The 16,529-nt window shown below is 37.5% G+C and overlaps 2 protein-coding genes across 4 annotated transcripts; one reads left to right on the forward strand and one right to left on the reverse strand.

The window, feature by feature from the left end:
• Positions 1-353: 353 nt before the first annotated feature.
• On the forward strand, positions 354-8,740 carry tadr (torn and diminished rhabdomeres). Of its 2 annotated transcripts, none has more exons than XM_069503454.1 (13): positions 354-611; positions 1,760-1,947; positions 2,362-2,672; positions 2,759-2,887; positions 3,239-3,393; positions 4,007-4,248; positions 4,866-5,015; positions 5,097-5,240; positions 5,707-5,930; positions 6,655-6,820; positions 7,392-7,556; positions 8,047-8,203; positions 8,288-8,740. In XM_069503454.1, exons 2-13 carry the CDS (start codon positions 1,770-1,772, stop codon positions 8,289-8,291), a joined length of 2,025 nt encoding a protein of 674 aa, XP_069359555.1. In that variant the 5' UTR covers positions 354-611; positions 1,760-1,769; the 3' UTR covers positions 8,292-8,740. The 2 variants fall into 2 exon arrangements, with proteins under 2 accessions (XP_069359555.1, XP_034832324.1); XM_034976433.2 differs by having other exon boundaries at positions 5,710-5,930.
• A 2,455-nt stretch (positions 8,741-11,195) lies between these two features.
• On the reverse strand, positions 11,196-16,345 carry PNKP (Polynucleotide kinase 3'-phosphatase). 2 transcript variants are annotated; one of them, XM_069503455.1, is made up of 7 exons: positions 16,221-16,345; positions 15,623-16,067; positions 14,385-15,079; positions 13,337-13,606; positions 12,758-12,907; positions 12,121-12,326; positions 11,196-11,368 (listed from the first exon to the last, which is right to left on the reverse strand). In XM_069503455.1, exons 2-7 carry the CDS (start codon positions 15,753-15,755, stop codon positions 11,245-11,247), a joined length of 1,578 nt encoding a protein of 525 aa, XP_069359556.1. In that variant the 5' UTR covers positions 15,756-16,067; positions 16,221-16,345; the 3' UTR covers positions 11,196-11,244. The 2 variants fall into 2 exon arrangements, with proteins under 2 accessions (XP_069359556.1, XP_069359557.1); XM_069503456.1 differs by lacking the exon at positions 16,221-16,345 and having other exon boundaries at positions 15,504-15,642.
• Between the last annotated feature and the right edge of the window lie 184 nt (positions 16,346-16,529).

Raw genomic sequence — 16,529 nt, forward strand, 5'->3', positions numbered from 1 at the left:
TGCGGGTGTGCTGGGCGTCCCCCGCCTCATATCCCGATTGCCATCTCGACTTGCTGCGAAATATAGATAACGTTATGGATGTGTGGGTATCGTTATTTTATCGTTAACATGTCGGTACTTTGGTATTGCTGCCAATAAATAAATACCGGTAATTCAGTCCCTCCAAGCCTAGTGCAAAGTTCTCAAGGAAAGATGATGATTCAGTAAAAAATAGAAGATTTACGAAAATGGCTATAACTATAAGTACTTATATACTTGAAGTTACATACACCTACACTTATTTTTTGGGCAGACGTGTAAAAAGCAATCTTCTTAAAACAATCATATTTATTCCGATGAAAGTGGTCACCCCAGCGGCGTACGGTATCGATTGGTATAACAACACAAACGGGACGTCGATATAGCGTCCATCTCCTCATGTTTGTCGCATAAAATGAAAAAAAACAACCTTTATACCTACCCGTGATCGCTAATTCCCCAATTTCTTATCAAAACAATTTCCCGTTAGTGATTCGGTGCTAAAGATACGTAGTGCAAAATGTAGGCATACCTAAATCTTCAAGGGAAGACTGAAACCTGCAATCTTTGAACAGAAAATTACAGTGATCATGGTAAGCTCTTATTATGTGTTCAGAATGTCCTCTCCTATAAGTTTATTTATGTTAAGGATTTACCCCCTTAATAAACCTACGTAAATAAACCTACCTACCTACCTAAGACAGGATTTTAGGGTATTAGTAGATACCTACCTGTCAATGGGTTTTTGTTTTGTTTAAGTATTCAGGAAATAGTCTGATACTTATCACTACCCATATTATAAACACCAAAGTGTGTGTGTGCATTTTGCATGGTTTCACCACCATAGCTTGAAGGATGCTACGATCCTTCAAGCACGTCGCAACGAAGCAACGGATCGACGTGATTTTTTTGCATGAATATAGTTAAAGACCTGGAGAGTAACAAAGGCTACTTTTTATCCCGAAAAATGAAAGAGATCACACGATATTTCATAAGCCTAAATCCACGCGGTCAAAGTCGCGGGCATCAACTTTATTTTGTTTTATTAGTTGAACCTACAGGAACCATTTTTGTAGCTTGATGCTTACCTATTCACTTCATCGTAAATTGAGCATGAGCATTTTAATTAGCAATTGTAATTATTTTTTAACAAAATTGGCCGTGAACATAATATTTCTACGTTATTCCCGTCAGTCCTTCTAAATAAAATATGACTGAGGTCAAATTAGTTGATTGTGAATTTACGGAAGCTTTATTAAAATCAATTTAGCTAATTAACACGAAAAGAGGACATTTTTATCACGCGCTTTTCGATAAAGGAGTCCTGCATAGTTAAGTTACGTATTTCAAAAGAATTTCTGTATTATCTACCTATACCTATAGTAGTCGAGATGGAAATCGGGGTGGGGACGCCCCGCACACCCGCACAGCCCCTGCGCTAACCGTAGTGCGGGATAACGCGGGTGCTGTGCCGGGCCCGCACCGGAATTATTAATTTTCCGGGATAAAAACTAGCCTATGTCACTCACCAGGTTTTTGACTATACCCATGCAAAAAATCACGTCGATCCGTTGCTCCGTTGTGACGTGATTGAAGGACAAACCAACAAGCCAAGAAATACACTTTCGCATTTATAATAGGGGTAGTGAAATGAAATAGGGGTAGTGACGCTAAGTATTAGACAAAACTAAGAAACTCAAGACTGAAAGCTGTAATTGCTGAAACACTGAATTTTTTAAAGATTTTCAAAAATGCAAAGTGAACAAGAGACCGGTGCGATGAGCAAGCTCAGCCTGTTAGGTGGAGGGGAAGGTTGCGGTGCAAGATGGACCCTTGGAGCGCTACTCCTTGCGCCCCTGGCCGCCGCAAACTCCAGCTATTGCGCTGTGCCTGCTGTGCTTTTGCTTTCTGCCTTCATTACTTTGGCAAGTAAGTATACCAAGAATTTGTTTCCCATAAAAGTTATTGACACGTGAAGTGGCATGGGTACTGCAAAGTCTATGCAAAACCATGTCCTCTACTTTCCACTTCTACATAAATTGCGATATTATGGAACTCTTTACCACCAAATTTTGTATGAAAACTTAATCTTTCAAACGTACCTTTGATATTGTATTTAAATAGCCTTAGCATGTTCTGCCAGTTATTGTAGTCCACAAACCGGAGATAGCTTGCTCTCAAGAGCTGTTCTTACTCAATGCACGGACGAATTTTCTCATGAACATCCGTCGCGTTGCTTTGAAAACTCATGGAAGTAGTCATTTTAGACCAAAAGCGAAAGCGTATCATTACAATATTTGACATTGCGTAATAAATTCAGCTAAGTACTTATTGTATTTTTAGCACTTACAGGTCGAGATCTAAAGAAGTTGTCAGAACTACTGCCACCCTCAAAAACAGCAAGAGGCCGACGGGAAAGAAACCTGCGCTCGTTTGCTGAGTTCATGGTAATGTGGATGTGTTTCCTCTCGCATTTGGTTGCTGTCGCCGTGTGTGCCAGGATCCTGAGTGCTACAGCCGATCATGTCACTGGTGGAAGAACTAGGAGGTGGCTGTTTGGTTATGAGACGCGGTCTCTGGGAGAACCTTGGCCTGACGTATTAGGTGTTACGGTTGTTATGGTGGTATGCGCCATGTTTATGTGCGGGCTGGAGGTACGTAACATAATCCTTTCAATTATTATTTCTTTGCTTCATGAAAATATTAGGTACTTACTACAGATTTTTTGCAATTTTTTCAGGAAAGCATGATGTTTACATTCATGTTGCTGGTTGTTTTGTACATATTTAGCCAATGTTTTGCTATATTTGGCTTGATAAATTTAGACATCGAAAATATTAAGATACCAATCCCGATAACACTTTACGAGGTAAGAGAATTTTGCATCTTCTTCCTTTTTATTAGTTTCGTACCTCCAGAAAAAAAAGGAACCCTCACTCGTTGTTAGGATCACTTCGTTGTCTGTCTAAGACAGATAGCAATATCATAAGCACACGCTGCACAAGTAAAGGGAATAATCCGAAGACCATGAATTTGTGGTTACATCATAAAAAATTAAAAAGTTATTTCTTGTACGATGGTAGGATGGTACCAACTTTTCTTGTGTGAGTCCGACTTGCACTTGACCAGGTTTTTTGTCTGTTTGCTTGATTGTTGCGACTCATCTGTGTTGTAAAACTCGATACCTGGTGGTTGCAATTTTTGAATATTTCCTTTCCAGATATTTGCAGCAGGAGCGCCAATATCCTATGCGTTTAGTGTAGTTTCACCACCGAAAGACAACGAGACTATGAAAAAGAAAATGATCGTTATGATTGTTGTACCGACTGTAGTCCTAAGCAGTTTATGTTTTCTCTACACTAACATGTTAAAAGGGTATGTAATATCATGTATCTATTTAAATATTTTCTCCAAATCCGACTGTCTTTTATAAAATATCTTCCAATACCAAGTTAGATCGGCTCACCAAACGAACAATACTTAATTTTTTTTGTTTCGTATTCCTTATAGCTGAGGGTCGTGACCTCTTTCCATTAAATTTTCTTGGGATAATAATGCGGTGGGTTCCCAGAAACTAAGAAATCGCGATTTCGACTCGGTTATCACAGTTATTATCAGATGTTTGTGAAGGAACGAAAAGGACAAATTCGGATCTCTTAACGGCGACACTACGCACTCATCCGGTCCGAGTCCGTGAAAATACGTTCCTTTTTGTTTTGTATGGGAGCTTATGACATAATATTATGTCGTAGATAATCGCTGGTATTCTCACGGATGACGGATAGAGAAGGGCAGTGCGTAAACGCCGTTAGTCTGTCAGCTATCCAGTTCTTGACTTGAGTCAACGTCGTTTAAAATCGCAATCGAATGATATGCTTTGTCACAACTAGGCCACACATCCTTCAGTTTCAATTTTATCTCAGCAAAAACTTAAAACACTTTTTCACAACCTCTAAATGCTTTTACAAAATTTCTACTTTTATTACAGGACAAGCATCGATGCAGCATTGCCCGTGACTACTCTGTTGGAAGCTAGAACAGCAGAATGGGTTTATCCAGTTATAGCTGCCATTACTGTCGCCGGGATATGCCTCGCCTTGACAGAGTTGTGTCCGATACTCTTCTCTATACTGGTAGCCTTAGCTTCTCCAGAATGGAAAGTACTAACAAGGTCCATGACATACGAGAGCAGTACTACTGGCAGCCCTGTTCTGGCCGTCTTTACTGCAGGTTGTTTAAAATCTCTTCTATCTGATTACCTAGCTTCTTATCTACCACTACCAAAAGTAGGAGTTTCTATAATTTTCGAAAACAAAAACCTATATCGAGTCCCTCCATAGGGCTGAATTTCAATATACAGTGCCCGGAAAACTTTTAGCAAAAAGCGGCGAAGTGGAGGGAAGTTGGCGCATGATAGGAAACAAGGGGCGACTAATCAAGCAACTTCGAGTTCCCGCGCGGAAGAAAATGAAACCTCGAAATAAATAATAAGTTCTGATTTAAGGCACATGTGTTCCTTATGCTCTTAGAAGTATATCCACAATAATCCCCACCCGTAAAAAGCAAAAAAAAAAGAGAAGCCAGAAAATAAATACTGCGCATTTGCTCAAGTTGTTTGCAAAATATGTTTAAAGCGTCAGTATAGTACCTACAGATTTAACTTTATGTAACTTTAGTATCGCTAAAATATTTAAATTTCACAAAAGCAATTGAGACGTGCTAACTTTAAATTTCACAAAATCAATTGAGACGTGCTAACTTTAAATTTAACGAAAGCAATTGAGACGTGCTAACTCGTACGTAACTGTAGGATACCTGCTGACTAAACTTGAGCTTATTATTTTTAGGAAGTCTTGCAGCAATCCTCGCCTTCGCATGTCCTCTGTCACACATGATAACATTAATGAACGCAAGTCATCTACTAAGCATTTCCATACAAGCGTTTAATTTCATCATCTTGCGATGTGTGCCGACAGCTGAACAGATGGAAGCTGGAGGTACTTAAATGCTACAAAACTAATATATAGCCTATTTTCCAAACTAAAATTCCTGTTAATATTTATACTAATCATTTTCAGATGTAGAATATAAACGTCTTGGCAATGAAAATACGCGTTCAGCAAAGTCCTCAGAGAAAAAGGCCAAACGTGGCTTATGGTTTATTCCATCAGCACTGCGTCATACTAAAACTTTGGAAAGCATCAAGTCGAAAGTTACCAAAGGTACCTTCACAAGTTTCTAATACATCTTTCTATCTTCTAATATTTTTGGATACTTGTGACCGGGATCTGCATCTTTGAATTCCCGAAAATCATCATCATCCGACGTGTTATAATTACGCGACAGGTCGTCATGGCAATCGGGGTATAAGGCGGGGGAACGCCCCACATATCGCCCAAGCTCGCCCACACCGGATTAGTTCGGGAGCTGTGCGGGTGTGCGGCGATTGCCGTCTCGACGTGTCGCGTACTATAGGTGATGTCGCGATGAATTAAATAATATATTCCAACTAACTGAACCGGCTCTCCTGAAGAAGCGTAAAACAGTAATTTTTGAGAATAATGTAGGCCACAAAGACCTTAAGTATACCAATCATAGAACAGTTCAAGATAATATGTTATTAGATTTCATATTTTGGTAAAATAAAACTTTATTTAGCAGCTTTCATAAATGATATTTTTTTCATAGCAGATACTGAAGACCGCGAATGTCTACTTCTTGACGAATATGCTAACTGTCCGTCGGAAGAAATAGATCAAGTAACTAGCGGCAGCAGTGGTACAAAAGCTTTAACATTAGCTGAAGAAGAGGATGTCCAATCAGATATTGATGTCAGTGAGGCGGAAATATCCTCGGGGGATGATTCCACTGATATTGACGCAGTAGTCAAAGAATATAGAGATCGAATACAGGTATTTAATATAATTTTTGAAGTTGCCTTCAATGTTATTTATTACCTTGAAAGTTTTAGAATTTTTGTGACTACTTTTTGGAAGAACATCGTAGAAAATGATGTAAAATAGTAAAAATAATAGCACTAAGTTAGAACATAGAATACGTACCTAAATACTTGTTACTACTTACATATAAAAAGTAATTAACAGCCTATTATGGAGTTCTAGTCCTAAAAAATTCTTACTAGACACTTCACTACGGTTTATCATCGTCTGGTGACAAAGGGACTGGTTCACTTAGGCAATCAGAGAGTAGATAGGTAATATTATACAGACGTAGTTACAGTACGCAGCAGAAAGTAATGTAGGTACATCGGCTTTTATAATGACATTTCGGCTTTGTAGAGCATTGTCTCTGTTACTCATACCCTCAGATTAATTATTTTCCACGCGGGTATAATTATTTATAGATTAGTAGTAAGAATTTTTCTTAGTAGGTAATAAGCTGATTCCCAATTCACGTTTCCAATAAAAAACCATTTTATGATAAGATGAAATACTATGAGCCCCAGCTGGTATACTTCTATTTCATGAAATAGTTTCAATTGCTACCAAACTCTAGCTGCTATTAGTTGACATCATAACAAAGCAGCTGTTTCATCGTTGGACAATCACGTTACTTGACATGGCACTCACATAACTTTCGGTTAACAAAATGGTTATACTTACCAATTACCTATAGGTGGTGACCGCGATGCCAGTATCCAGCCTGCCAACGCCACCATGTATGCGTGGAGCGCGCTGGTCGGCAGTTGGAGCAGTTTTTCAAGTTCTGGCCGATGCTTTCATTGCTGTTGCCTTTTGCAAAGAGACTTTGCGAGTGCCGATGTTTGCTACTGGAATACCGTGTAAGTTTTAATTAAATCATTTTTTTTAATGAATACAAGTATTGCTTGGGGTATAGTATAAATCATAGAATAGAATAGACACGTATATAACGTTTAGTAATTCTATTCAACCCACTAGGTATCTAACCAAGTTGCGAGAAGAATTCTCCGTAGCCCCAATATTCCAGAATTCTTTTACTTCCATTCAGGATTTGATCTCTGGCACGAACCAATAACTTTTGGGAGCTATTTGTACCTACTATTAAATATTCTGTAACTCTGTGCGTTCTAAGCAATTAAATATCACTTGCTTTCAAAAATCAAAATCAAAATACTTATTTAAACTTTAACAAGTACTTTAACAATGAAGGAAAATATCGCAAGAAGTCAACCTGCATGCCTGAGAATGAGTGGCATCTCATAGTGTGTGAAGTCTGCCAATCCGCACATAGCCAGCGCGCTATAGCCTAAACCTTTTTATACTGAGTAGGTAGGTACCTCAGTAGTACCTAAATGATTCTCAGTAGGGAGTAGGCCGGCTTGAGGTGATAATGATGATGAAGATGATGATAATCTACTTTGTCATTTTCAGTATGGCTATGCGGCACCTTCTTTAGCACTTGGCAACCGGCACACGATATCGGCTTGAAGAGACTGCAGAAGTTTCAGGGTCCAGTGACATTGACAATATCTTCGTTGCTACTCACGCCGCTTCTCGTCACCTCGTGGCCTGCGATTATACTCTTCGCTGGAGCTGGTAAGAACCCAACTGCCCAAACCGAAAGAACCAAGCTGAAAATGAAGACCAATCACAATGGTCTCCATTTTTAACCTACCTTTGTGGCAGAAGAATATCTTACTCTTAAATTAATTGTTCACGGTTTCACCCTTTAATTTTATGGGGAATATATAATGTTTAGAAAGTTTGTTGGATTCCTACCGGCGAAGTCCAGACTTAGCTTCTATTGGAAAACTCCAGGATCTCGGGAGTTGACAATCCCAACTAGGTTCAGCCCACGCAACTTATTGCATATGCGTACAAACTCAGCCCAAAGGCTCTTTAACTAGTAATAGTAGTGCTATCCTTTTTTAGTCTGTTAGTTTCTAGTTTTTTCTAGTCTTGTCATATTTAGTTTGGAAATTTGTAGACAAATAATTTAGCACTTTGTTAATAATGTCCTTTGGACTTACTAGATTAACTATTAACTAGATTAACTATTAAATACCTATGATATTTCCTTCCCCAGGAGTAGTAATTTACGCCCGTTGCGAACGTTGGTGCGGAGACCTGGCAGTGCAGCAAGCTCGAAGCACGCTCGAGAAGCGCAAGCTGCGCCATGTCGCCTCTGCCACTCCGCTCACCGGCGCGCGACTGACTCACGTCGACACCGTGTATATTGCCAGGTACATACTGCTTCCTTCAAAGAGTAGCCAACATATTTTAATCTCAACTTTCAAACCATCACTAAACTGATATAAAAATTACAGATGACAAGAAGACGACTCGGATACGAGTCTGGATAACCTGATAGATGAAGAGGAAAACGGAGATGCTGACACCGAATGACACGTAGCGAACACGGTAATCATCATTGCCGACTAGAGAGTGCACTACATTAATATACATATTATATTAGGTACTTTCCTGTATAGACAACTACTGTATTGTGCTTTGTGATGCATAATACAACTGGATACAACAGAAAGCGATATGTACGTATATTTTATTTGAAGACGAACACATAATTTATTATCTATCACTGACATTCGAGTCACACCAAAATGCATTGCAACACACTACAAGCACAATACAGTAGTTTGTCTGCTCCTTAAACATTCATGCTGTTAAGGCTGCCTTTCCATCAATGATGAGCACGGAGGTGAAGCAAAGGATCGCTTCATTTCCATATTTTAGCGCATCATTTTTATCATAACTAAGATGAAGCATAAGCAATGTAGTGGTCGAATTAAATCATAGAGGGACTGCAGGCCGACTGCAAAATTGCAGTTAGCATGCAGTTTGATTCGCTCATGATCAGTTTACCGTTCTCAGTTCACCAGATTTGCGACAACAATTGCCGATCGACTGCGCAGTCTGCATGCAATATACGGGTGTCGGGGGTACAGCTGTGTCAATTGCCATTAATCCCAACGGCAATTTTGCAGTTGTTTTGCCATCCAAATGCAATCCCTCTGTCTAGGCCCATACCCTCACATATTTCTGGTGGAATCGACACGATCATCAACATTAACGTAGATGGAGCAGAAGCATTAAGAATAAAGTTAGAGTTAAGAAATTAAGGAGCTCGCACACGGCCGCCAGAGCCGGTATTATTAGTAACAAAACTTCGAATGACGTCAACAGTATCATGCGTGACGTAAAACTGTGTGGATGTTCACGTCACTGTCGAGCTCTGCAGCTGGTCATCTGCATTTCTTCTTACGTCCCCTGTGACAATTGTAGGTCGTCTCTTGTTACGTGATCACCTTTGTATTAGTTGAATGTTGAAAAATTGTATTACTAAAAATAAGGAGTGCTAATGTCAATTGGAAGTAGCGTATTAATCTGTGTACTTATTATGATGAACAAATGACTGCTTAGGTATGAAAGTAAGTAGGTATATTATTACTAATGCATTTAATAAGTCACGTGTGCAAAAGATTGGCGTATAAGAGATGTTATCTTTTCATCTCGGCTAGTCAAAATCTATAAAACTGATTTGCTGAGATCAGATCAGAATAGGTTCATAATTAATCAGTTGATAAATACCATATTCATATGCAGCCCTCTAAGCAGGGGAGTTTTGAGTTCAATCCGCTCAATCTGGAATTATTGTTAAAATGTGCCTATACACTTGTTCTTGAATATTCCAAAAATTTCGAGTTCGGTTAGAAAATTGGCCCTGATAAGCTCTTTGTCCGAAATCATGCAGCCATGCAACTGGCGAGGTTTGGTGCGTCATGCTCACCACTCACAACTTTGTTATATTGTTTAATGTTACCAACATTGGGAGGCGTCAAGTCGTGTTACCATTTTAATAGGGTACCTAATACCTTGAAGGAACCACGTGAAAAAAGTTGATACCACTGTTAAAACAGAAGAGCAACATAAAAAGTACAGTATCTGGCAGGCAAGATTGCTCATCGATACTTAGAAATAGTTTTCAGCTTCGTAGAGTCCTCTCTGTCACTCATACCTGGACGTTTTGTCGGTCTCTACGACAGAGACAACGCTTTACGATACCGAAACCTTTTTAAAGTTCTTTCCTGCAGGGTACTGTATAGGACCTCTCTACATTTTCCGTCCATGACATAAAGCCTTTAATTTGGTTGTTTTTAATCCAAAAGGTAGTAATATTATGGTTGTTCTTCGTCCTTAACGTACCTATATCAAACCTTCTATTTTCAATTCATGCTCATTTATCAGAGTCTTTCAACTTTTCAAATTAACGTTAACCGTGCCTAAATCTATCATTTAGTTTATACGAAAAGGGACAGAAAACATTGTAATTTGATTATAAATGACAGTTTTATGTTAACTTGATGAAAAGTTACATTACAGTGCGCGAGGTCACGTTTGAGACTATTAAGTGCCTAGCAAGTAGCAAAACATTTAATGAGTCATGATAATTTTTTCATTAACTACATAGGTATCTTAAGTCTAGAAACTTTAATATTTTCTGTCTTAGGTATGGCTGGTCAGAGTTAAATAATTGCCTTTATTATAACGGAAACTAGAAATTAAGGATAAGATTTATTGAGACTAGATGTAACCTTAGTATGAGAGATAATTATTACGAATTTGTAAATTGCTTGCCAGCTTTAAAAATTAAATGAGTGCTCGTCAAATTGTGTAAATATTCGTACTTTTCTACGAGCACACTAAAAATGCCTTATAAATTATTGTAATTTTGTAGAAAATCTGTCATAAATAGTCGTCTGTTATGTTATGCCTACTTCAACGTAAAGTAGAATTTTATTTTGGAAAACGAGCACATTATCTGATGTGGTAAGAAAAAAATATATGATTGAATTAGAAAAAAAAGTAAAACAATAGTAATAAATATTTTTATAATTAGATATTTCGCGTTTACAGTATTATTTCTGCATTAACTATTGAAATAAGCAACTGACGCTTTTGGCCTAAATACTTTAAGAATAATTTAATGTAAGATATTATAAATGTACAATTCTCAAAATTTATCAGTTGCTCTATATGTATCTAAGAGGACAGGCCGGCCTGATTAAAAAAAAGAAAGATCAGAAGTGTAATCATATCATTTTGTTCACCAGCTTCTCACTTGTTTCCAGCCTTTATATATTTATTTGCAAATCTATCTTAAGGGTAACCTCAATGTAACTTAGTAATTATTCAGATCAGCAATTAAAAACCTGCTAAATATCACATCTTTTATTTTAAAATCTCAATGTCAAATGTTTAAGTGCTACTTTTCTAATAAATACATGCTATAAATAGTCTCCGCTTCCTTACTGTCGAATGTAGGGTTGAATTTGACTTGAATTACCTCTTTGAATCCCTCTTTCACAGTCGGTTCAACGAATTTGTTTCTGCAACAAATATATTATGTATCACTGTAAATCTAATTCTATGCATAAGAAGACTTATTTAACTGTCTCTACACACACTCACACTCTCTCTCACACTATTCTACCATCCTTTAAGTTAATGTATTGATAAGCTAGGGGACACATTACTACGCAAGAATATTGAAACGTTTAGTTTTATAGGGCTAGTTTAGTCAAATATGTCTGTGTAGCCGGTAACAGATTTGTTTAACTATTTTTAGGGTTACGATCTCTTTGTTTTAAAGAAAAGAGGTTAATTTGATTCAATGCATTTTAATACCCGGCAGTAAGCATTACACATCGAGCTTATGAAAGAGATAATCGGCAGTTTCGGTTTCGTAGAGCGTCGTCTCTATCGTTGAAACTGACAAGTGCAGCGATAAAACGTATGAGTGATAAAGACGACGCTCTACGAACCCTAGAGCTTTAAAAGAGATAGATATCGTCGGTTTCTATCTCTTTTTAAAGCTCGGCATGCAATGTTTACTGCAGTGCTCTATCTATAAAAATACTAGCTGATGCCTGTGACTTCGTCCTCGTGGATTTAGATTTTTAGAAATCCCGTGGGAACTCTTTGATTTTCCGGGATAAAAGTAGCCTATGTCCAGGTCTTTAACTCATGCAAAAATCACGTTGATCCGTTGATTCGTTGAGACGTTATTAAAGGACAACTATCCAACAAACTAACAAACAAACAAACATTTGCATTTATAATATGGTATAATAATACTGACTTGTAAGTGTGGAACACAATGTCGTTGACGGGCGCGTGGTGGGCGCGCATGATCTCGCGGAACTTGTTGTTGTGCTGCGCGTGCGCAAGGCTCGTGCGCACGTGCGCGCAGCGGCACGCTACGTGCTCGTCCGCCGCGAGCGACGTCCAGCGCGCTCGTGACTCCGTGTCAGGGTTTGTACTGTCCACTATTACACTTTTACCTTGCTGGAAATATTATTAAACATCTATTGAAGAGCTTCCGAGACGGTCAAGTAGCTTGACGTCAAGAATTTTGAACGCTAGCAAATTTTGCTTGATACTTGACTCTTGAGTCAAGCATACTTGTGCTTGACGCGTGATTGATGCGATTTTGCGCTGCTTTGTTCCAAACTAGATAACTGTAGTGAACTGCAGTGTCAGCATAGTGTCAGAGTATGAAATAGTAGTGAAATCGTCAATTTGAGATAGAACATGTTGCCAGTTTATACAATCGAATTGCTGTATGAAATCAGCCATTGAGGCCCAAATTAAAAGACACATAGCTAGCCCCTTAGGCGGGACGGGATGAACAGGGAGTGCTGTGAAGACAAAATGTATGGAACGAAACGAGCACACGGCGACTTCTAAAAAATTTAAAGTGTAAAACTACAAGTTACCTTTAACAATTTAGATGCTTCTGCTGCACATTTTTGCCAAGTGCCAAGAACATCTCTGCATACTGTCACATATTTGTTTCCTGATTTCTTTTCAATTTGTTTAGCCAGGGTTGATTTACCGCTACCTGGGAATCCTACTAAAACCAGCAACTGAAAATACAGGTAGGTATAGATATTTTAGGTCTTAGTCTAATATTGACAAATCAGTACACAATATGCGGTTGCAATAATACATGACAAGACTATAGATCAAATCTCAATATTTAATTGATAAAAGTTAAGTTTCTATACCTATTGTATGATTCTGAAAATATAAATTCATACTTAGTATTATAAATCTGCTAGCTTTTCATGGTTTACTTATTTAAACAATTTTGATAGATACAGAGCTTAGCTAGAAAGCTAGAGAGCTTAGCTTAGGAATAGAGATAGCTTGCACCCAGGCAACTGTATAGGCTAATTTTTATTCTGTAAAAATCAAAGAGTTCCCACAGGATTGTTTAACACCTAAATCCAAGTGGACAAAATCCCAGTTCCCATGTCTAGTTATGAAATACATTAAGACATCAATATTCTTACCTCTTTTTCTGTACTAATTAAATTTTCATTAAAAGGCTCAGGTTTTAACTCCTTAGGAACAAACTCTGGTTTATTCATTGGCACATTAGCAATGGAATGACCAAGGAAAAACTGCTCCGGTGTATAGAACTTGATGCCAAGGTTCTCAGCTAGCAGAACGTCAGCCATGGAGTGGTCTTTCTTCCTGCCGGGCGCCCAATTCGCCATTCTGCCAGCCGCATCTCCACAATAAAAGCTATTGTCAATGTCTATATTTATATTGTCATTTTTCTGAAAGAAAATACACCTATATTAAGAAACTAAATAATAAAATTAAATAGAGAGGAAAATCAGTACCTCAGCACCCTTATTATAAATGCGAAAGTGTTTGTTTGTTGGTTTGTCCTTCAATCACGTCGCAACGGTGCAACGGATTGACGTGATTTTTGCATGGGTGGTAACATGATAAAGACCTGGAGAGTGACATAGGCTACTTTTTAACCCGGAAAATCAAAGAGTTCCCACAGGATTTTTAGTCTATTAATATGTGATCTAAAATTTGCTATCAACTAAATTTCTGACACCAGATTACTTTAGCGTTTAGATCAAGTTGAAGCAAACAACGTTCAGTTTTTTTTTTTATAAAACACACTAGATCATTTAAACTTTATGATATGGTATAGAAACTATTTTAGAAGAAAATAGTAACTAGGCCCTACAGGCCTAACTAAACTTGGGAGTACAATTGAATGGTCTGTACTAAGAATGGGGCTTCCAACATCAATGGTCTGTACATTGCATGAAATTACTAACAACTTCTAGCAACTGATAACAGGCCATCATATTTTGAACCATGCTTGTAGGTGATGTTTAACTCAAAGGTACACTAACTCAAAGTTATATAAACATTGCACCAAAAACAATATGATATGTGCTGCAACATTCATGTGTGATACACACACATTCATACAAAACTGTCTTCAACTCTTCAATTTAAAATACAATTTTATATCTTTCAAAATTACTAAATCCACATAAAACGGGATCAACTTGAAATTGTTTCTCTCACCTTTTCTGCCAAAAATTTCCACATGCCTGGTGCAGGCTTTCTGTAAAATCCTTTTCCAGTCGCCAAATAAACTTGTACAGGAATATTCAACTTTTCAACTATACCCTCAATTTTCTTTTTGAAATCCTCAATTTTAACTCTACCCTTTCCAATTGGTGACTGATTACTTAATATAACGATTTTGTAACCATCATTTAGTTTCTCCAAAAGCTTCTTTGATATTATCTGAGGGAAAGCTATTTGCCAGTCATTTGTATCTACAGGGTGAACTTTACCAGACTTTGTTTTAATAAGTGTACCATCCATATCAAAGGCAGCTATTTTACTGCTAGATTTGACATCTTTCGATGTAAATACATACACTTCCCCACCATCAATCTTTTCCCATACATTTTCCATGGCTTCTTTTACATCAGTTAGTGCCTCTGGTTCTACTTTACACTTTTTTCTAGGTGATGTTTCTTGGTCATTTTCTTCAAGCTTTCTCTTATTCTGTTTTGGTGCCTCATAATCATCAGGAGGTGGGTCAAACTCAACAATGTGAATGTAGTTATTTAGTAGTATTTCAATTCTGTTACCATGCAACACCTTGTACTCCCCATGCCTCTTCAATGCAAATCCATCTAAACCACTTGGATTGATTCCCAAAGGTTTCAATTCCACCTCACATTGTTCACAGTCGGCTTTTAAGCTAACTATAAAAAACCAAAAGTTAATTTTGTTACTATTATATCAATTGATCAATTTTAACATAATTTGTATTAAGCATGATTGTCGTGAAGCACAAGCACGGACGGATGGACAGACAGCGGAGTCTTAGCAATAGGGACCCCTATAAAGAACGGGCTTAAGAAATCTAGAAATTGATTGAATAGTCTTTTAGTTGAATGACAGTTCATTATGTTACATTATATTCTAACATCATGAAAGAATAGTTATAATAATTATATCCTGAGCATCACCGCTGGTATTCATTGTAGATGTAGTTTTATTTTATTTCAACATACTAATCCATACTTATGAATTATGAATGTGAAAGTATGAGTATTTTCTGTTCTTTCCACTGCCCATTTGTTTAACCGACTTTGTTGAGATTTAACACAAATATACGAAATATACCTTGCATCCTGATGTCTGACATACTATTTTTATCCAGGTAAATTCTCTGTTATTTTAGGCAAAGATTTTCTCTAGCTCTCTATTGAACCATTCTAATTAATCCATATTAAGTTGCTTACTTTGTTGACGAGAACAAGACTGATCCGTAATTTTGGTTATTTTACTGCGTCCTACAAATATTTCCACATTATGTGGAAGCTTAATGGGCGCATGCGAATCCAATAAACATCGAAGAAAACATTGTCGAATCATAATAGATAATTATATAGGTAACACTGGTTTCTGATACTCCAAATCTATTCAATTTTCTAAATTTTCAGGAATAGGTAAACGAAAACACTGAAAATGTGAAGTTGTATCTTGAATTTTGATTCTCGAAGGATCAGGACCTATGATCAGGACTTGAACCCAGCAAGGCCAATAGGTATCAATCATAGACTTATATTCCTTGATATCGATGTACTCAATTATTCAATTATAGACCGTACAAGGTTTTTTGTAGGTACTCATGGTTTTTATTTTGATTTTTTAGGTTAGGATTTGGGCGATTTCGTAAAACAAAACCTGTGAACAAAACCACAAAACCGTGGTAAACAAAGAGTATATAAATAAACACTACGAAACAGTACTCTGTGCACTACGGTCAAACTCAACGGTGGTAAAACAAAACCTACTAGTCATAGATTAATAGGGATCTACTAGTGCTATAGTACCTACCTATCTGGTCCTTTTTAGGGTTCTGTACCTCAAAAGGAAAAATGGAACCCATAAAGGATCACTTTGTTGTCTGCCTGTCTGTCTGTCCGTCTGTCTGTCAAGAAACCTACAGGGTACTTCCCGTTGACCTAGAATCATGCAATTTGGCAGGTAGGTAGATCTTATAGCTGACATTTGTGGAAAAATCTGAAAACCGTGAATTTAGGGTTACATCATACAAAAAAAATTGTGGTCATGAACTAATAATTAGTAGTTTCAATTTTCTAAGTAAGATAACTATATTAAGTGGGGAATCATATGAAAGGTCAT

Source organism: Maniola hyperantus, chromosome 15 (assembly GCF_902806685.2).
Source record: "Maniola hyperantus chromosome 15, iAphHyp1.2, whole genome shotgun sequence".
NCBI lineage: Eukaryota > Metazoa > Arthropoda > Insecta > Lepidoptera > Nymphalidae > Maniola > Maniola hyperantus.